General features: G+C 37.4%; 1 protein-coding gene across 1 annotated transcript; it reads right to left on the minus strand.

Annotated features, from left to right (window-relative positions):
- Nucleotides 1-62: 62 nt before the first annotated feature.
- Nucleotides 63-21,916, minus strand: slc15a2 (solute carrier family 15 member 2). The gene is given in 24 exon segments (XM_018696526.2): nt 63-1,168; nt 1,856-1,927; nt 1,929-1,961; nt 2,758-2,901; nt 2,991-3,090; nt 5,432-5,539; nt 5,705-5,751; nt 6,137-6,301; nt 6,779-6,904; nt 7,967-8,048; nt 8,620-8,708; nt 10,103-10,138; nt 10,430-10,474; nt 11,104-11,193; nt 11,342-11,425; nt 11,575-11,657; nt 12,842-12,919; nt 13,024-13,114; nt 14,080-14,179; nt 14,746-14,838; nt 15,221-15,282; nt 15,284-15,363; nt 20,038-20,125; nt 21,684-21,916. Coding segments are annotated over 24 exon segments (2,115 nt in total). The 5' UTR covers nt 21,693-21,916; the 3' UTR covers nt 63-958.
- Nucleotides 21,917-22,900: the final 984 nt, after the last annotated feature.

Consider the following 22,900-nt stretch of genomic DNA (forward strand, 5'->3'; position numbering starts at 1 on the left):
TAAAGCATGACAGTGTGACAGTGAACAAGTATAAACAAAACCAGGTCTCTGAAGCATTTGAATGGAATTCAGGCATCAATAATTTTATTATGTACACCTGTGCTTTTCTTAACTGTGACATGTAAAAATGAGCATCCAGTTGTTATTTTGAAGTACTTTATGACAATGAAGTTGAAAGTACTGGTTTTCTTGGTAATAAACCCTGTTGACTCTATTACATCAGAGTTTTGGTGATGACAAGCTTTGTTTTTTCAGAAAATCAAACCAGAAGATAGATAATAAAAAACCTGAACATGAATTTGGCTCTTACCTACACTAAAATGTTGCTGCCTGATACAACTATAAATTGTTGACTCAAGAAGCTTTCATAACAATCCCTGTTTGCAACTAAAGAATCAATAAAGTAAATAAAGAAAATATGTGCATTGAATATACATATCACTGATTTCTGTGTTCTAATAGCTCCCTTTATATCAGAAAACTTACAGTATGCTAAGGAAAATGGTTAGCAGTAATGTTACATATGCTGGATTTTCAGTTATAGGCTCATAACCACTAGTAATTATTGTCCATTGGTATAAAATTGTTATGGGAACACAATGTAATTTTATCTATATCTCCAACATGTTCTGTTGTATTACTTAGCATCATAGAAAATATAGAATTTGACATGGAGTTAATATGTGACAAATATATACAGCATATAAGACATTCATTTGAAATAAACCTATTGATCATGGTGTGAGGAATCACACTGTATTTTGCCTCTTTTAAACACTATTTCATGTAGTGTTATAGTAGTAGTGTGTGTAGTGTTAAAGGTTTCACAGAATATATTAAAATTATGTCACAAACAAATGCTGGATATACTGCTTGTCAAACTAATCCAATACTTAACCTTTTGTAGCTAAATCTAATCCACTACAGCAAAGATGATGGCATATGCAATATGGCATGATTATAATCTGGTGCTCTTCCCTATTTTGTTCAGGTGTATGTCATTAGATTTTTTCTTCATATTGTCATCATCATCTTCCTCCTTCCCTGAATCCTCCCGGTAAATCTTGTCCAGCTGATCAGGGTCAACATAGGTGTAGAAGTAGGCCATGATGGAGAAGATGACAGAGACGCCCAACAGCAGGCCAGCAAACAGCAGGAACTCTTTCCACTATGGGAGCAAATAGAGTTAGCCTATGAACTGTCTGGTGGAGAAAGATTCAGTTCACTGTTGAGGTTTGTTGAACTCTTATGTAAAATACTAGTTACATTTTATAATAAAAAGGTTTTAGGTGAAGATGTGAGTTATATTAAAGGCAAAGTAATAAAAATGTGTTTTATAGAATGACACATTTTAACTTGATGACTTAGTGGTGATAAGCAATAGTGATTAAAAAGCTTAGAGTTATAATCTCCACCCTGATCATCAGAAAAGCAAATGGAAGTTTTTTACCCAAATTACAAAAAATAAAGCATTCTTTCTTACTTACCCCTATCCAGGTTTTTGTTTGCAGTGCTCATAGCACTGAATAATGGCATTTAGAAAATTCACATTTAATGACAGGAACTATTTACAGAGCAACCAGATAACTGGATCTGGAAAGACATTGCTGATTACTGTTACAAATGCAATTTTTCAGTGTTGTGAATGTCCAAAAATTTAGTGGAACTGACACATTAAAAGAGTTTACAGCTACACGAGCTAAGCATTCACAACATTAAGTAATATTTCAGACTTAAAAGTATTCCATAAAAAAGTCCTTAATTATGATTTATGCATATGTTTACCTGACTCCAGGTAAACATATGCGTAAATCAGAGGTTTTAATGTCTCTCACATTACCCCATGAAGTCCTACCTGTTCAAGTCCTGCCCCCTCAGCCACAATCAGCACTATCACGTTCCCAAATGCGACAGTGAGCAGCCAGCCAGGCCTGCAAGACTGACTTCATGTTGGCTGGGGCCTGAAGGGAAGAGAGATCCAGTGATAGAATGGACAGAAGAAGAAACCTTTGGGTCATACAAATCTTTAATGGTTCCATGAAATGGGATCATTGCTTCCTAAATGTGACAGAAAATATTTCTTTGTGTTACAGGATGTTGGGGGATGGGATATTAACCAATTTTATGGCTGAACCAACAAGTAATATGTTATGGAGAGAATTGTAGTTTAATCTGACAGAACAGACACTACTGATTAACTACTGATTCCATGGGATGTTTAAAAACTACCCTTCAAATACTCGGTCCTTGTTGGTTTTAATGGTTTAAAAAAAAAGCAAGCGTAGTCAGGATTTATGGCAGTTATAATGGATTCCAACAGCATCCAAGTTTCATGGTGAAACAAGGTACCAAAATGTCAATAGAAACATTTAAAATTACTACTCCAGTAGCATAATGCTGTTCTTCAGTATGATCTACACACTCTTTTTCTGATTAAATTATGTTGCAGTATTTAGTCATATTTTGGGGAGAATGTTAATGTTTGGAACATAGTGATAATGCAAATGGACTGTGGAAATGTAAATTATGCAGCAGTAACAGTTTGCTAAATATTTATGGATGTTTTGAAACCTTTTTTTCTGTGAAACAGGGTGGATGCTGGAATTCATTATAAAAGCCTTGCCTAGTACTGATTGAGGACAGTAAACATATCACTACAACTATTAGAAGTTCAAGATGTGAAAATGATTTTCACAAGCAACAGAGACTGCAAAGTCATCACCCCATTTCAAGTTAGTGAGTAGTATAATGACAAACCTGTGAGTAGGAGAACTCCAGGCCTGTAATGGAGAACATGACCTCTCCAGCAGTTATGAGCACGTACTGGGGGATTTGCCAGGCAATGTGCACGTTGTTGGCTTTCACATCCTCAATCTTATGAGCCACAGTTTTACCTGATTCCTGACAAAGCACACATAGATGGTCTCATGAGTGTGGCTTACTTTTTAAGTCTTTGTATAAAATGGTATTTGCATGGCAAGCATCCTCACATCAATGAGTATGATGGTATAGGAAGCTCCAAAGTCCAGCAGGCCCAGGTTAAGATGAGAGCACTTCTCTGACTGTGGGGTGCAACTGACATCTGAATATCTACCCAGGGGCAGGAGACACATGAAGGATGACATAAATTAGAAAAGAACAAAAACTTTATTTGACTAGTTATGTAACCATCTACATTGAATTAAAAAGTAATATTGCACAGAAAATCAATTATTTAAATTAAGCTGAATTGGGTTTTTCTTAAATCTTTCAGAACTATGGAGAGCCAAATTGAAACCAGTGCCCCCAGATTCTTTATGTATGAAAACCTCAATCAAAATCACACTGACATTTGTATTAATGCAAATTACTAAAAATCCAGCCTTGGAACATAATCTTATTTACTTACTTACAGTATATCATGCAATTCATTTGAGTATGTTGATTCAAAAAATGTGTATATGCACTGTTTGGTGCTGGGCAGGTAGTGAGTTTTTAGAGCATTCTCACTGAAAACAGCTGCCTGCTGTGGCCCGAAAACAATACTATGAGAGCACTGAGAGTGCAACAAAACAATAAGATTGTGGGCTTGAAAACCAATACAATGATGTAAAAGACATCTTAAGTAAAAGCTTTGCAGAGCATAAGGGTGCTTCACAGGTCAGTAATAATTACCTGTGACTTTTTTACCAGCAGCTCCTTCCACATTACTATGAAAAAATATTTTTAAAATACATAATATAGCACCTCTAATATTTCTTTTATAAGAAACATTTTATTTATTCATGTATTAGGTATTTGTCATTTATTATTCATTAGGTCTTTAGGTCTCTATGTAGTATTAGGCCATGTGTCTCCACAGGCCATTCCCTGTCATTTACTAGGAAACCGTAGTTCATTTGTTTATTTCTAGCATAGCTGATAATGTCCATCTGCCCAATCCCCATTGGCAGCTGCCATAGCAACCAAGGCTGTGGTACAGACCATTTACATGTAGGAGAAGATATGATAAACTAGGCCCCCAATGTAGGACAGAAGTACAATGCTCAAAAAATTAACACTTAAATCACACATTGGATCTTGATGAAAGAATTATTCAATGCTCCTGACGAGTCTGTGGGGATGTCCTCCCAGACCCGGATCAGGGCATCAGTGAGCTCCTTGGACAGTCTGTGACAGTACTTGGCAGCATTGGTTGCATTGATACATGATGTCCCTTAGGTGCTCAATTGGATTTAGGTCACAGGAATGTGAGGTCCACCCAGTGGCATCAGTGCCTTCATCATCCAGGAACAGCCTACACACTCTTGTTACATGAGGCCAGGCATTGCCCTGCACCAGGAGGAACCCACGGCCCACTGCACCAGCGTAAAGTCTGACAATCACTCTGAAGATTTCATCCCAGTATCTAACAGCAGTCATGGGTACCCTTGGCTATGACATGGATGTCTGCACAACCCTCCATGGATATGCCTCTCCAGACCATCACTGACTCACCGCCAAATTGGTAATTCTACAGGCAACATTACTTTCACAGCATCTCCATCTCTTTCACATCTGTCACGTGCTCAGAGTGAACCCACTCTCATTTGTAAAGAGTGCCAACAGCAGACCTGCCAATTCTGGTGTTCTCTGGAGAATGTCAAGTGAGCTGCATAGTGCTGGGCTATGACCACAGGTCACACTAAAGGATGTATGGCCTTCATGCCACCCTCATGGAGTATGTTTCTGACAGTTTGGTCAGAAACATGCAAACCAGTAGTCTGTTGGAGTTCATTTTGTAGGGCTCTGGCAGTGCTCCTCCTGCTCCTCCTTGCATAAAGGAGCAGATACCAGTCCTGCTACTGGCTTGATGCCCTTCTATGGCATTGTCAAGCTCTCCTCATTTAATGGCTGATCTCCTGGTATCTCTTCCATGCTCTTGAGCTGGGAGACACAGCGACCCACCTCATGCTATCAGTAGTGACAAGGACACTAGCAGAGAACAAAACTAGACAAGAATCAGTCAGGAAGGATAAGGAGAGAGGAATTGTCTGTGGCTACTAGATGCAAAAATATTCCCTTTTTGTCTTGCTTTTGCCTCTCCATTGCACCTGTTTTCACTTTCATTTGTACCAAAGGAGAAGAAATTGATTCACAATCACTTGTGCTTCCTAAATGGACTGATTTATATCCCTGAAGTTCAACTGACTTGGTGTTATACTGTGATGATTAAGTGTTCCCTTAATTTCTTGAACAGTGTTTAAGGAATATACAACATAATTTAGGTAAAACCTGATCTGATGTTTAAGATTTGTTACCTAACGGAGTCCTCACACGAGTGGATGTGTAAGGATCCCTGGACAGGCTTCAATTAATATATCTGCTTAAGACATTTAAGTCTCCTGAACTTCATCCATCAGTTCACAAGATTTTCATGTCATGCCCCACCCCCCCTTCCAATTGTACTCACTCTCCTCGTTCTACTGTCTTGTTCACAGACATGGCGTAACCAGCGGGCACGGGGAAAGTCACATCTCCAACAGTTAGGTTTATTGCTTCTCGCTCTGCGTTGAGGAACCTGTTGAATTTTAATTATAAGAATTCATGGTCAAACAAACATAACCAATTGATCAAGTTAGTTGACTTTCAAGGAAAGTTTTATTTTGAAGCCAAATTATATTTAAACGCTTTACAGTGTAGGTGTAAAAATAAGTCTTAAACTCTAACATTAAACATCTTTTACCTCAGGAGAGGATTCCCATCTTCGTTTTTCTTTATGACATCATCAACCTGGGTGATAAATAAATACAGCAATGTCGAGGAGGGATCTGTCAATAACATCAGTTTCTGTTTTCTTTTTAACTCATTTGTGTTGTTCTTTGAATTTTTAAATATTAGTTCTTGCAAATATTTTGACTTTACAGTCAGCACTCATCAACACAGACACTTAAATAATAGTAATAACTGCAAGGAAGACTGTCAAATCTGATTCAGTCACAACCACATAGGCCTGATGAATTAGATTAGCTGAGTTTAGGACTTTTAAACTCTTCATATATAGCACCCAAGGACATTCTTTTCAAAACTAACTTTAACTGTTGCTTATTTAGTCATAAATAGTTTATGCCATTGTAAAAAAAAAAAAAAAATGGAACCAATTTTCAGAGGCACTCACAAGTTTGCACTTGATTCTAGTAGATTCATGGTAGAAAATGAGACTATAGGCCTTTTGTTGTTGAAATGTCTGGTTACACTCTGAGGTCGTTCCATTGAAGGTGACTTGAATCGTCAGATTCTTGCTGGATGCCCCCAATAGAACCCTTTCATATTTAGGAGGGTCCTGACACAGAGAGACCAGAGAGTTAATGTTCAAGCTCTTCATAAAACCTTTGAAAAATCTGAGAGAATACATCTGTAAATATTAGAAGATAGACATTCTTGTCTCTGTTGAGCTTTTAACTTAAAAATGTATTACAGAATTAGCCAGCTCTGACAGTAGTTGGTAAACACAGCTTTAGCTTGGCTTTCATTAAAATGTAAATACAAACTTTTAAGACAGACAAAGCCAGTTTTAGATGTCTCAAACACCACATTCATAATGACCAATGACCAATATACATCCATACTCCGGCTTTTGTGTACCTTGTTAATTATTGTGTTTACTTTCTTAGCAAGGACACACCACATTTTCAATCTCAGTGGTTAAATAAAGTTAATACTATTGAGTGAAGGCAGTGATAAACACACTCCTGACTTGTGCTTTAAATGCAAAAGCAAAGAAAAAAACCCTATAGATGCCCTGCATCCAGCCGATTACCTGAAGGTACTGGATCGGTTCTGGGAACAGCTTGCTGTCAGGGATCTTCACATCAACATTACCACTTGCCAGGTTCAAGGCCTGCAGGAGACACTGCTCTGCAGGTGCCGGATCTACCACTGTTTTCTAGCAGATGGAGAAGAAAATTATAGCACCATACTGATAAATATCAAAGAACACACAGAATCACATAGCTCTCACTTTTTTGGAAATATTCATAGCATTAAAATACAACTTAAAGGAGAGGTTTGAGGCTGTTGTTACCATACACATTACTCCGAAGAATATACATATATCTTGAGACATCTCATTTCAACAGGGATCAAAATAATATTATACACACAATAACAATACTTGCATGTTGACATTAAGGAGGTATGTTTACTGTCTTGGTTAAGCCTGTTAACATGCTGTCATTTGGCTTACTAAAGAAGCTGAGGCTGATGAGATTGTTATTAGTTTTTCAGATATTTTGACGGCGTGAAATGAGAGGTAAGGGGGTAAGTGGGTAATTTTTACATCTCTTCCTCTGGGCACCATGAATGTCTACAACAAATTTAATAGTAATCCAATTTGTAGTTGTCGTAATAAAATACCAAAAATCATGGTGTTAAAGGTAAAGTCAGATAATCAGCAATAATTAGCAATCATCCTGAGGGAGGCATGAATGTCAAAATTTCAAACTTTTATTGGCAATCTATCTAATAGTTGTTGGACTAAAAGTGGTGGACCGACTGACCAACCATGACCTCCAGCTACAGTACACAACTGCAAGCTGGCCACATAATTTAAAATTTACCTCATGAAGACAAATTTACATCCTGAAGAGAGGTCGCATTTGCCAACTGCTATAGTATGAGAGACAAGTTCAAAAATAAATTTGAAGGTTTGTGACAGTTTATATAACAATCTCACCGTAAGGACAGCTCAGTGTTTTCCAGGACATATTGGTCAATTATGATCTCTTCCAGAACTGAAAACCTGCATTAAAGAATTCTAGTTCTTCCACAATAAATAAGAACTCTGGATTTATTTAAACTAGTCTGTGTGCAAGTATTTTCATGTTTTTTTTCCTGGGTTTGCATGCATGCAGGTAATGGTACGTGTGAGTAAGCAAGGGTTTTGGTGAATGTCTCTTTATTTTTGTAAAAGGAGGCAAAATTGTTGATAATTGCTGCTGATACGTACCACAACATTCACCTCCACCAGTGTGGCTGCTCCAAAGGCCAGTGCAGCAAAAATCATCCCTGTGGCCATTTTTCTTAGAGGCCTAAAGGCAGAGAGAGTCAGTCACAAACAGTCAACACTTTTTATACACCTATACACGACTGTAAGCCCAGTGTGTGTTTATTGTTCTGAAAGTCAAGCCTTATCACTTTATAAATCAAAAGAGTGATTTCCACATCAGCGTCCTCACTGTCTGATAGGAGACTGCCTAAAACTGACTAAGACACTGACATTGTGCCATTTATTGCAAATGTGTCATTTACAACTTGAGCTCTTCTGAAAATACAGCTCTGTGCTATTTTTACATGTGAAACCACATTTGTACATCTGAAAGTAGTTACAGCTCCCCTTTCCTGAAAGATAAGTGCAGAAAGGTGATAATTTATTCTACAAATCAAACTTTGTATTTTGCAGTAAGCTACGATGATCCCTGGATAATAAAGAAAAGAGCTGCACATGGTCATTTCTTTCATTTAACTATTTTCATTCCTGAGGCATATCCCTGGTATATAAATGAAAGGTTACCTGGCTCATTTTCCCAGTTTAAGATGCTTCTTGAATGCTCATCTCTGTAATAAATATGGGAGTATCTAAAGCAACACACTTCTACTCACGTGATGTTGATTCTGCAGAGGCCAACAAGCGGATATATGATGAGGTCAAAGATGGGCACAAAGACAAGGATCAGCAGAGCATTCAACATCTACAGGAAGGGAAAAACTAGCATTTCATTGCCTCTGTAAAAGATCACTAAAACTCATAAAATCATAAAGGCCGGAGTTACACATGAATAAAGAGACTAACAAGATTCTTTTAAAAAAGAATAGTAAAAAGATGGCAAGATGGCTGTGATAAACAGCTGTAAAAGTGTTTTCATGAGAATGCCTGCATCACTTGTCAAACATGGTCATCTTTAATTCATTACATGAGATACTGGTGTGTGTTTATCACAAACATGGAAAATACATGTTTCTGGTTGAAATGAAAGTCTTTCATTTTAAGTGTTAATCTATTATACACTAGGTATTTGGACAGTGACACATTATGTTGTACTTTACCACACTAGATTTGAAGCTAGAAAATTACTCTGGTAAATATATACACTTGACTGATCAATCACATAACACAAGTACTACTGACCATATGAATTCAACGATATCAACGATTACACATGATGCCTTTATTTAAATGTATTTTATCTTGTCCAGTTTGACTGTGTATAAAGATAGCTGATGTGGATGTAAACAGCCTCAATTCAAAGCTTAAGTCAGCCTTTAACCTTAAGCTTTAAGCTATTTTTTAGGACATTGCTGCGCCCACATACATAAGGCATAAATTCCAGTCTTTTCAAAAAGAGTGTCTTATAAATGAATGAAGAAAACATAATCTGCCATTCCATAGAAGGCATCTTTAATTTTTGTGTAAAGTAGTAGATATCCATTATTGTAGACATCCAATATATATTTTGTCAACTTGTCAACAGAGGAACTTGTCAACAGAGCTATTACTTTTTTTTTTTCTTTTTTTTTTTAACTCTGTACTCTAGGACATTGGATTTTGGATGAGTCACCATCCAAATACTTACACAGTGCAGTGTAGTTCTGGTAAGTAGTTTAATCAATGAAAGTAGGAGTTAAACTGAACCACACACACACTTTAAAAAATGGTTGCTGGCTTCATCGCAGCATCTTTGCTGCCTTTGGTAACTGGACAGGTTACAGCACAGAGATTGCACTCACAGGCAAGCAGAGTTTTTTTTTTTAGTCCTTTAAGTGGCCCAAAAAATACTGAGAAAATGCTTCCACAATTCCATGGTACCTAAAAACTGATATGATTAGTTGTCATATGCCACAATTGAAAGCTACATGAATGAAGTTTGAACCTCATCATGAAGTTTCAATTCAGAGTTGGAACAAGCTGATACATAATGTATTGGATACTGTCAGACAAGGGGGGAATATGAGGGATGAGCTGGAATCTACCTCATTTCTTATTTTCTTATTTTGGGACATCTTGTCATATATTATTGGTTATGGAAAATCAGAGTAACTGTACAACAGACTTGATTCCATTGAGACCAGATAGAGCTACGCTTACCTGCATTTGGTCTGGCTTAATAATGAAGGACTCTCCCTGCAATAAAACATGATTTCAACTTAACAGGACAGCCACTTAAACTTTAAACGTTATAAATCTAAACCTGAGTGCATGATTTATAAAGGTCATAAACAATGGAATTTACTGAAATAAAAAGACAAATTGTAACAACATCCTATAAAACTGAAGATACCTTTTACTAGACAGCTTGTGCAATCAGACAAATACAACAACCTACCCACTGATGTCAAAGTGCATTGTAAAAAAGACGTTATCAGTTTTTGAAAATTTTGACACCACTGTTATTTCATGTAAGGAAACTCTTACAAAAGCCATGTTCATCCTTGTGGCTTGAAGCGTCCAGCGGGAACCCTGCAATAAAGAAAAACACTGACCGTTAATCAAGTAGATTTGATTTCCTGGAGAGACTAATGATGAAAATATATAAGATGTGGGTTTGTTTTTCTGGCAGTCATTTTAAATGAAAAATGAGTTGTGGAGGAATGAAATTCAAGAATGTTGAATGTAGCTTTGGGGTTTTCCATAATCAGATGGTTGTGTTGAGCTTTGGCTAGAGGAGAAGATAACAGATAGTTATGAGATTGTGTAAGAGAGGTATTATACAAGACCTTGACTTTGTGCTAACTGAGAAGTTAGATGTACGTCAAGAAGGATTTAAGCAGAAATAAAATTAAAAGTCATGAGAATTTATTTGTTTAGTCAAAATTACAGACTACGTTTGCTGTATAAATTACACTTAAGTCTAAGTTTCCAATCTTCATTGATTCTGCTGGTATTAGATTTTGGATTATGTTGTGATGTGAAGTGAAACAGTCTATGCTTTGTTTTTAGCATGTCATTTCTATAAGAAGAAGATACCTTAATACGCATCATCATCCATCATCATCACACACTCAGTTATAGATATGAGGGAGGGAAGGCTATTCATTAAAAAAAACAAGGTCTTGTTGTGGCAGCTCAAGTCTTTTGTCTTCTCATACCTGCTGATCAAACAGAGCCCAGAACATTGGAAGTGGGATGTAAAGCACCAAAACCCGCAGCACCATCTTAATCTCCTGGATCAGACGCTTCTGTTAACAAACAAAGCCACAGACTAGAGGGATTATTGATCCACTGAAATCACAAACACTCTTTTGACTTTTTCAATGCAATCCTCGGAGAAGACTCTCAGATACAAATCCTTGTATAGAGGAGTTAATAGTAGGAATCCTTTGTTACCGAGTACTTCTCCTCAGCCCAGTCCAACCAATGCTTCCTCTGAGGGTCATACTTTGTGCTCCTCCAGCGGTTTTTGATGGCAAACTGCAGACCAAAAGCCAATAATAGAGACAGAAACAGAAGCAGAACCAGTGTTTAAACTTCATACCTTTATTACAGCACAAAATTATTCTTGACAGTAAATACATTAATAAATCATCTGATGCAACTGGGACAACTGGGAGATGACTCACTCCAATGCAGTTGCAGACTTCCAACAGGATGTTTCCCTGTGGAGGATTCCTCTTGTATAGCCCGCTGCCAGCAATGAACACAACTGCATAAGATGGATGAAGGGTTAGATTGGAATCAGAGGACAGAAGAAAACTGTTTATGTTGAAAATGGCTCAGCTGTGCAAACAATTTGCCTAACATTAGTGGAGTGCAGCAATAAATCTACAAATTGAGATGAGGTACACTACAGACCAAAGAGTAGAATCTAACAGTAGTTTACCTTTTAAAGATGCTTTTGCCCACTTACAGTGGCCTATGAAATGGTTCAGGGTAATAAATTCATGTTCAACATGTTGTTAACACACTCCAAGCCTCTAACAGTGAAGCCCCTATTTTGTCTCACCCTCACTGCGATCTGTCCATGACCTCTCCAGTATTGAAAGTGCTCTTTGTTTTCACTGTGAGCGGTCAACCAAGCATGAATCACAAAAGGATCAGAGGTGATGGGGATTGAAAGGCAGAGACAACTGGCTGTCAGGAGGATGTATGTGGCTGGGGCCATGATCACATACTGTTCATATTGTACAACATGTTCTCAACTTGCAGATCACAGCATGAGATTCTAAAATGTGACAGTGAACTTGAACATTGATACTTAGAATATTACAATTGGGGCATTACATTGGTAATGGTGTATTTATTTATTTAATGCTTTAATATTTGTTTTACATTTTTCCTAGGAAAAAAATGTTCTTTGGTCGCAGAATTGCATTTCACATCCATACAGCTTGCATGCATTCACAGTAATCAGATCTTGACCACTTACCAGCACCAGCAGCTACAGTTTAACTGGGGTTTAATTGCTTTGGTCTGGGACACTGATGGGAAAGTAGCAGAACTCCACTGATATAATCAACAAAGCAGACAATATTAGCTGATATTGGCTGGATCATTATCAAGACATATTGTCACAGATTAGTAGGAACCTCAGTACTGTTTTAAAGATGTATATTTTTACCCTTATTTGTCTTTAAGTCTGTGTCTTCATCCTCTGGGGCTCATGAACATCTAAATTTGGGAATGGTAATCCATGAAGTAGTTATTGAGATATTTCAGACTGGACCAATGTGGGGACTGACAACATTGTTGAATCTCATTATCAGTTAATGGTCTTACTCTGTGCAAATCAGGCTGTGGAAAGGAGAATGTTATGCAGTCACAGCCTAAACTTTCACTACTAGATGTGAATTAAATCTGACTGGATGTTGCAGGTGGATGAAGACTCACCTAAAGCCACAATCATCAGAGCTGCAGGAACCCCAAAGGCCAGAGCATAGCAATCACCACCAAAACACTGCACATCACCTGCAGGAGCAAATCCAGCATTACCAGCATCAACACAGTAATGTTAGTCACATAGTGGACTTCATTAGGTTCATGTGTTGAACACCAAGACTGTGAATTCTCACCTCTCAATATGGGGGTAATCACAGTTGACAAGAGGCTCCCAGCATTGATTGACATGTAGAAAATGGAGAAGAATTTCTGCCTCTCACTGACCTGGAGGTGATCAACAAAATAATCAGGAGAAACATTGTTTTGTTTTTTTTTGCCAGATTTTTTGGCAAATACTATATTTTGCAACATGTAGGTCACTATTAGGATTTCAGAATAGTTTTGAAATATCATTATATGAAAACTGTGAATACCATGTAAAGTTATGGATAATGGATCCCAAGCAAATCTAGTGACCATGCAATTTTGTGTAACCCATTTTTATAGCCATTTTTAGGGGTTCTATTCTAAATTAAAGCTGCATCCATTTTTGGCCACTAAGAGACAAAAGAACAAGCTGACAGATAGACAGTAACAATTTATGTAATGTATATGGCTGAAGTGTTTGCAAACAATTACCTCTTTCAAATTCAGCATATACAGAGAAACATTATTATTCATCATTCATAAGATTGATGAGATGAGATAAATGTGCCAAAAAACCAAAACAATGAGCTAAAAAAAAAGGCTGAAAAGCTCTCTAAAGGTGAAACAGTTGACATACATGTGTAATGGCACTATATCATCACTGAAAAAATACTCCTTTATTTTTACTTTTAATTTACTGTTTTCCTGTAATTTACTGTGCAAAATGCTGATTAATGCAGGTTTTAAGTAAAAGGGAACCATATAATTACTCAAGTGTATTTTTTTGTGAGAGCCAATACACACATGGGGTTTCCCACACCACTATTCAAAGCACTGTTTTGTATTATTCCAATAAACATGTATCAAATTACAGGAGGGTTGTTTTATTGAGAGTAACACTTAAGTTGACAACATTTTTTACTCTGTGACCCCTTGGTGAAGTCTTCTACTACCATCAAATGGACCTTTGAAAATGACTTTTTTCTTTTTAAATGACATTCACTGACTCCTTTCAAAGAGCACTTTTCTCACTTTGTCCTTCAAAGACAACACAAACAGTGTTAGCTGCCCCACTTTCATGTCTTCAAAGTAAAGAGCCTTACATGCTCCTCGTCAAATTGGTCTCCTCCAAATGCTGCCACACAGGGTTTGATTCCTCCGGTCCCGAAGGCTATGAGTATCAGACCTACCATGGACAGAGTACTGCAATACAAAAACAGACTTAATGCGTGTGGAAATTAAACTATTTATTAATTAAACAGAATTAAAAAAGAAACTTTAACTTTTCTTTTTTTTTTTAAGTCAGTCTGTTGATTAGTTGGTCTGCAGATACTTCACTAACAACAACAACAATGATCAATTTGTTGAAGTTAATAAGTTAAATATCAACCAAAATTGCAAAACATTAGCTGACTCAAATGTAAGGATTTTTTGCATTTTCTTTTTTATTGTAGATTGACTATATTTGGGTTTTAGACTATTCACCATGGGTTTTGGGAATTTGTGATGTGCATTTTTCATTGTTATCTGACATTTAAAGACTAACCAATTCATCAAAAAAAAAAAAAATAGTAGATGAATTTGTAATTAAAATAATTACTGGTTGTAGTCAGACACTAATCCACCACATCTATGCAATATGCTGAGTAATTCAAAGTGAAAGGAAATGGCTCAAAGTAACAATAAACACCTCTTTCTCTTCTGTCTATTAGCACTGTGCCATGATTGTGTCTGATCAAAATGACTGAAATCAGCTCCAGATAACTTACATGTGCACATTGCTGTTTCCCACAGTGGGAATGGCCCCAACCGACTTGACCACATGGCCGATCACATAGACAATGGAAAGGTAGATGATGGTCCTGTTGGGAGCAAACCGTGATTATGTACATTCAGAGTTGCACTCCTATTATTATACAATTTGTGTGTATGTCGTCAGAGTGATTCCTCTCCACTAATAGGTGGTATTGTTTAGACAAATTCCCAGGTTAAAGGGCTAATGATAGATTGCAAACTGAAATCATCACCTCACTTGGATTGGGGTGATAGAGACACATATCTCAAAAATTGCACGATAGTAAAACTATTTGCACATTTTAATACCACTATTTAGAGGCTCCAGCCCCCCTGCGACCATTAATGGATAAGCAGTATAGATAATGGATGGATGGAATACCACTATTTGGTGATTTTGGATGAACTGACCCCTCAATTCATCTGGGAATGAGAGAGATGGGGACTCACTTGAATTTTCCAAGCCAGGAGTCAGCGATGAGAGCTCCCAGTATGGGTGTGAAATAGCAGAGGACCGCTGAAGGCATGGTAGACAGCAGTGGAGAGGTCTTTGTCCCAGTGGAGGTAGGTGAGGAAATAGAGGGTCAGCACCGCTATGAACAGACAAACAAGCATGAGCAGTGACCTAGTGCAGGGGATGGACACCTGTCCGATTCCAAAGTCTCTTCTAAATGTAGCTGAGAAATGCAGCAATGGTTTCCTTAAATTTGAGTACTGTTCAAATGTATCAATGAAACCCCCAGAATCCCATAATTCATTGTATGCTGGTAAAATGATTATTAGAGCCTCCATTCTGGTATCCATCCCATAACCTGGACCGATGAAAAGCTACTGAAATAAATTAATAATGAATAAATAAACACAAATAAAGACATAAACTGTATCCACTCTATCCTGTCAGTGCGTTAAATTTATTTTATACTCAGGAAGTTTTCAAAGATACCAAATTTGTCAGGTGGAATTTTGGGGGGAACGTGTATACAATGATGCACAACAATATGGAATATTTCCATTTGATGACAAATATGACTTGACTGTTGGTTGTACAAAACAAAAACTTCCTAAAGACATCACCTCTGGCTCTAGGAACAACTGACTGAGCATTTTTCACTATTTTCTGACTTTTTTATAAACAAGACAATTAATCACTGAACTGATAATGACATTAATAATAAGTTTCTGCTCTGACAATTTGTATAAGTTGGATCATATGTTCACTGAACTCCAAAACAACATGTGTATTGAATATAAAACATAAAGTTCAATCAACAACAGTGGTCACACTGACCACACTGAGTGTTTTAGATTGCATTTACAGGTGTGGTTTCAAGTTACAAATTTTAGTCAACCCAGGCAATTCTTCTTTTTTAATGTGCTGGAAAAAATCCAAGATGACTTAGATCCATGCAGTGTTTTCATTTCATTTGTGAGCTTTCAGGCTGTCAGACCTTCATCAGAGCATACACAACTGAACGATAAGCAGACAGGCAAAGAACACAGTCACCTCCTAATCACTGGCAGTATGCACTACACCTGTGTCACCCCTGGTGATTTGGAGAGGGGTGGAGCACAGTGAATATATGGTCTTTCTTAGACATGTGGATTGAATACTACAATAGGAGCCTCATCATTACTCTGTTTCAAAGATAACAGATAGGCATACATTCCTTCTAGGCAGTAGCGCTCACCTTAGCGCTCTGAAATATGGCTTAGTTAAGAGGCAGTTCTATAGACTTCGGTGCCTTTGTTATTCTAATGAGGAATTCATTGATAAAGCTGTTACAATGAAAAAATCTACTCTTTACAGTGTATTGATGAGGCTTACCAAGCTGTTTTTTCAAAATTCAATTATGATCTTCTACAAAAAAGTGTCCAAAAAGATCAAACTTACTCCATCTCCTGTATTACTACATGCACCCCTCAGGCCCATATCCTCAAAAATACTATTCTAAAATCTTGTCCCAATTTGATCTCTGACCCAGTATTAGCACGGCAATTCAAGGATCCCCCCCGGGCCTAATATACGCAACAAGCTTGAGTGGGCAAACATCATGGCAGATGCAAAACAGACTCTTTCAGCCCCTTTAAAAGATGGGAATTATACATGCAGCAACTGTGCCCAGTGCCACAATACAAGGGCTATATCACAGCACAGAGAATGTTATTTATTTATTAAAATGTCCATGTGATAAGATTTATATAAGGAAAACTACATCTGCAGTTAAGGATCCCCCCCCCGAAATTTGAAAGTTTTATCAAAATTTCCCCAAGTGCTTTTTTAACAGAGCAAGGAATTTCAACATAGCATTTCTAAACATACTAGTTTCTTTAGAAAGCACAAATTATTTCTATTACACACAATAACAACTATTCAGAAAAAACAAAAATTACCAGGGTCAATATTATTAGCCCCTTAGGAACTGACCTTTTTATTGAGCCATAGCGCAAACCACTGTTGTGCAATGATGTGCTTTAACTTTGTAATGCTTAAAGCTTGTAAAATCAAGTTAAAACTGAGGGTTATCTCCCAATTTACACACAATATAAAAACTTCAGTAAGAGTTTCACTGTCACTTGAGAAAGCATCATGTCAAAAACAAAAGAAATCAGTTTAGACTTGATGAAAAGAATTGTTGATGCTCACAAAGCAGGAGAAGGATATATCACAGCGTTTCCAGTTTCACGTGTCAAGTGTCAAGAACTGGAGTGAGAAGTATCATCAGGAAATTCAAAGAGAGCCACACAGTACAGAACAAGTCTGGCAGAGGTAGGAAGCCAAAGATTTCAAAGACCCTGGAAAGAAAACTAGTGAGAGATTTGTCTAAAGACCCACAACAACTGCCAAGACACTAATAAATGACTTAGCCAAATCGGGAACTGTAGTCTCAAAGTAGACAATTTGCAGGTTGCAGAAGAAAAACACTTCTGCAGAAGAGACACCTTCAAGCCAGACTGAAATATACTAAGGACAACCTGGAGAAAGATTATGCATAATCTTTCTCCATTTCTCCATACTGGAAGCATGTCCTTTGGTCAGATGAGATGAAACTAGAGCTCATTGGCCATAGAGACATTGCTTATGTTTGGAGAAAGAAGGGAGAGGCGTATAACCCAAAGAACACCATCCCCACAGTGAAACATGGTGGTGGAAGTATTATGCTGTGGGGATGCTTCAGTGCATCCGGAACTGGGAATCTCGTCAAACTGGAAGGAATCATGAAGAAAGAAGGGTATGTGAAGAATTTGAAAGAAAACCTTAAGCAGTCAGCAGCAAAACTGGGTCTGGGTCATTGTTTTGTCTTCTAACATGACGACGACCCAAAACATACATTGCTCCTGGTGAAGAGCTACCTCCAGAAGACCAAAGTGAATGTTATTGACTGGCCTGCAGAAAGCCCTGACATGAATCCCAATGAAAATCTGTGGGGTGAACTGAAGACAAAGGTCCATGCCAGAAGGCCATCAAATCTGGAGGAGCTTGAGAGATTTGCCAAAGAATGGGCTGGGATTCCTCAGGTCAGAGACTTGTTGAAAACTACAACAAACAACTGCAGGCTGTTATCCAGCAAAAAGGATACACAATTGACTATTAGCATCAGGGGGGCTAATAATTTTGACCCTGGTAGATTTTGGTTTTTGTGGAATAATTTTGTTTCTGTGTGCAAAGTAAAATAATGTAAAATTTCTTTGCTCTGTTTAACAGCACTTGAATACAATGAAAATTGAATGAAATTTTCATAGCGGGACTAATAATTTCTTCCTTATCTGTTTGCTAAATTAAAGGATCAGCAAACATAAGAGCTCCATCAGACGCAATGATGTGAACTATCCTGTTGCCCGTCATTTCAATTCAATCTCACACCCAACTTCCTCTTTTCAGGGCATTGAACACATTATACTACCAAGAGGAAGAGCTATAGAAAGAAAATTATGTCAAAGGGAGCTATGTTGGATTCACACTTTAGACACACTTCAACCTATAAGCCTCAATGAGGATTTTGATATGAGTTAATGTTATAATCTAACATTGTTTTTGTTATTGTCATAGAATCTTGAGGTCTGTGGTTTATGATGGCCTATGCCTGATATTCCTCCATAGCTTTTTATATCAGTGATAATCTGGATATCACTGATATATTATGATCTAAAGCTTTTAAAGCCTCATTGTTAATGTGATGGAATTATATATGAATATTGTCAGTATGAGGTGCTTTTTCTATTGTTTTGTAATGATGTTTTGTAATGTTTTACTATATTTACTGTGCTCCACCCCTCTCCAAATCACCAGGGGTGACACAGGTGTAGTGCATACTGCCAATGATTAGAAGGTGACTGTGTATCTTTGCCTGTCTGCTCATTGTTGAGTGTGTAGTTCACAAATAAAGTGAAAACACTGCATGGATCTAAGTGTGTGGAAATCTTTTTCTATCATCTTGGACTAAAGTTTTTAACAAAATGCATTTTCAAAACATATGCTCAATGCTATATGCTGTATTTTTTTAATGTATTTTTTAACATATAAATAATGATTCCTCAAAAAATATCTGTAGATAAACTGATAAGAGGCTCATCAACTGTGAAGCATGGTGGTGGAAATATTATGGTGTGGGGTGACTTCATTGCTTCAGGGACTGGGCAGCTTGCAGTCAATGATTCATCTTTGAATTCTGCATCACATCAAAAAGTACTTGAAGATAATGTGAAGCTATCTGTCCTAAAGAAGCATTTGAACAGGAAGTGGACCTTTCATGGGAAAAAGGAGCCTAAGCACACCAGCATAAAGAAGAAATGGTGGTTTATGGGATGGCTTAGGCAAGGCCCAGATTTGAATCCCATTGAAATGTTGTGGGGGGATTGTGAGAGGTACATGTAAGAAAACCCTCAAATATCTTGCAACTGAAGGAGTTTTGCATGGAAGAGTGGTCAAACATTTCAGCAAGCCAATGTCAGAGACTAGTGAACAGTTATGCAAAAAAAAAAAAAAAAAAAACACCTACAAGAAGTTATTTCTGCTGAAGAGGGCAGCAGTAGCTTCTGAGGCTAGGGGTGTACTTACTTTTTCCACAGAAAAATATGAGATTTAGTACTATATTTTTGTTGAATAAATTATTCAAAAAATGTATTTCCCTCTTGCTTGAAATATAAGACACCTGTACCTGTAGGCACTATGTCAAAGAGGATCAAATATTTTTGGCTCGTTCAAATGTGTGATGAACATCCCATACCCATAGTATGCCATGTGTTGTACAGAAAGAACGTTTACATACCTTTCATGCCATAGTAAGAGAAGCGTTCACAGAACTCATTCACTACTATGAAGCAGATGCTGGTTGGATAGTTGGTCCCACACAATTTCTAAAAGAGGCAAAGTCTGTTCACTGGATGAGAATCCACACGTTTCAAAAAACATCATACAGTAATTAAACAACCCCTCTGACAGTAAATCCATAATTCTTGGTCTTATCTCTTCTCTCTTAGACAAATTTAAACAAAAACTTCCTTATTATATCAATGGTTTCACCTTTTCTAACCAAGGTTTGATCAATATTTTGCCACAGAATGGGAGGAATGTAGTAGATGCACACCTCCAGTTAGTCAATCACTCATGAGATAGTAGAGAGTTTTCATTTGTTTTATCTTTTGTGGTTGTTGTAGAGATGCATTGCAGAAGTACTTTGTATGTGTATTTTAATTTTATGCAATTTTATGCTGCAGCTAAGGTATAGTTTAGAAGGATAAATTATACTTATAAATAGATTAAATCTTTAAAGAGAACAGTCCTTCACCTGAATGGTCTCACTTATAAGACTTGATCAGCGCTGATCTAGCATTAGTGCCAACTGGTGCTGGTTATCAATCCACATTAAATACACTTTGTCAGTATTTTCTCTATCATTCAACCTGTGAGATGCCACAGCAGCAATCACTGGCCTCATGTTACCCTGTATAAAAGTCCTGTGAGTTGCACACAGTGAAATATACTGATTTTTAAAAGAAACAGAGCACTGGAATTGGATCTGTACTTAGTACAAGCATACAAAAAAAAAAAAAAAAAAAAAGTTGGATCAGTGCATCCTTATTGCTGCTAGTACTCATGTTAAGGGTCACTTCCATAGTTCCATGATCAAGAAATGTATTCTCACATACAGCACTTACGCTGTAGTTGTCTTCGTTTTGTCTCTATGATCCATTAAAGTGGAGGTGAATGTAAACAGTTTGGAAATAAAATGAAAATGTTCTATGAAAGACAATTAGTAAAAACTCCTTTTCCCGATGAGGATCATGTGATATGATCATAGTTCTACAACAGCTGCTAAATGGACCCTGAAGTTTCGTTTTGTCAGTCAGTGTCCCTCTCTCTCAGTCAGATATGCCAAAACATGGGCTAATAAAAACAAAAGTGCATAGATTCTGCATAGATACCTCTAGGCATCATTTTTGAAAAAAAAAAAAAAAAAACGTTTGTTTGTGTTTTAAGTGGGTTAAATTACTCTTTAAAGGATATGATAGCTGTCTTCAAGAAGTTTATCAGAAGTACTTCTGGCACCAAATTTCTCCAAAAATCAGTCTTATGGTTTGCTGTTGGAGATGATGCGTCTGTTACATCATCTCACTAGGGATTTAACGTAACGGTTCAGTGAGAACTGGTCAGCGGAGCAAATAACTCTCTAACGCTGTAACAGGCGTCTGAAGTTTGACTTAGAGAACGAAAACACTTTAAATTCTCTTTTACACACATTTGAAGCGCCCTGCGTTCCCATGTATCCACGCGTATGTTCTGACTATACTCGGCGCAATTGTTTTTCTTTTTTCCACGGTGGATTTAAATGGTTTTAAAAACCTTTTAAACAACCAAACAACCAAGCAGCCTGAACAATTCCGATTATGTTCCACAAACATTGCATGTATTTACCTTTGTCATGTTGCTGGTGAGAATTTGAATCTTTAGCTACTGCTGCATCGGGAGCTCCTGACTCACATCCAAGTCCGTCCCACTCCGCTCTGCTCTCTTCTCTGAGGGCACGAATGTAAAACCTCGATCATTTATGCTCTTATACCCGATTTAAAGTTAATATTCCACCACAAAACCTGAACTTGCTACTTAAGGAGCGGCAGTGGGCCTCCACAGACTTCAGTTCATGAGAAAAATTCCAACCAAGACAAAAATTTCATCCAGATGAGTGTTTTTGCATCTAGAAGTCTAAGTTAGGATTTTACTTATTTGATGTTAAGCAAGAGCAGGAGGTCCGTTAGTTGCAGAGGAGCAGCAGCTTCCCCAGTTGTACAATAGTGTCGTTGTTACGCTCACAGCCGCAAACCTGACTGGGGAGTGGGATGAAGGGTCAAAGCGGACTGTAAGTAGTAGGATGACTCAGAAAGCAGGTAGTCATACGGGATATTATAGTCACATATATTCTCTATATGTGTAAGTCTTTGAAAAAATGCATGTATTTTTCTAAATCAAAATAGTACAGTGTTAAAGTTGTATATATTTAATCTTTCTTAACACCTTCCTTATTTTGCACAGTGCCACTTTAACTAGATTCCTTGTATACAGGGAAACTGTGTGACACCAACTCATTCAGATGCCTAAAAGGTCGTATCTTTTAGTCAGTATGACTCATTCAGGGTTTCCCCTGTATTCCTTACTCCAGTTATTTGGTAAAGACTCCAAACCACAGAGCAGTCAACCACAATCTATTTATTCTAGATTAGAATAAAATAGATTTTTGTGGATGGAGATTTCTTAGGTGTCTCAGAGAGAACTACGGTGTCATAACAAGTGGTCATATACCAGGTTGATGGCTGGAGTGGTGTATGACATCACATGCAACAATGGCAAGGACAGTGGACAAGAGACTGAAAACAACATTAGCTGTCAACTTCAGCTGTCTGTAGGGACCAAAATAAAACTTCACCAAATGAGAAGGGTCAAAGGTCAGTAACCAGCAGTCAGCTGACCAAGGCCAGGGACTATAGCAAGGATTTAACAGATGACATGAGACCTAGTCAACAAGTGCCAACCCAGCCACCTAAGACAGTTTGACTGGCCATCAAAAAAAAAAAAAGCTTGTCAAACCCTCTGATTATTTTTTCCTTCATTTAGTTTTGCCATCAACTTCTCCTTCA

The sequence above is a fragment of the Lates calcarifer genome, linkage group LG1, assembly GCF_001640805.2.
Source record: "Lates calcarifer isolate ASB-BC8 linkage group LG1, TLL_Latcal_v3, whole genome shotgun sequence".
In the NCBI taxonomy this organism is placed as follows: domain Eukaryota; kingdom Metazoa; phylum Chordata; class Actinopteri; family Centropomidae; genus Lates; species Lates calcarifer.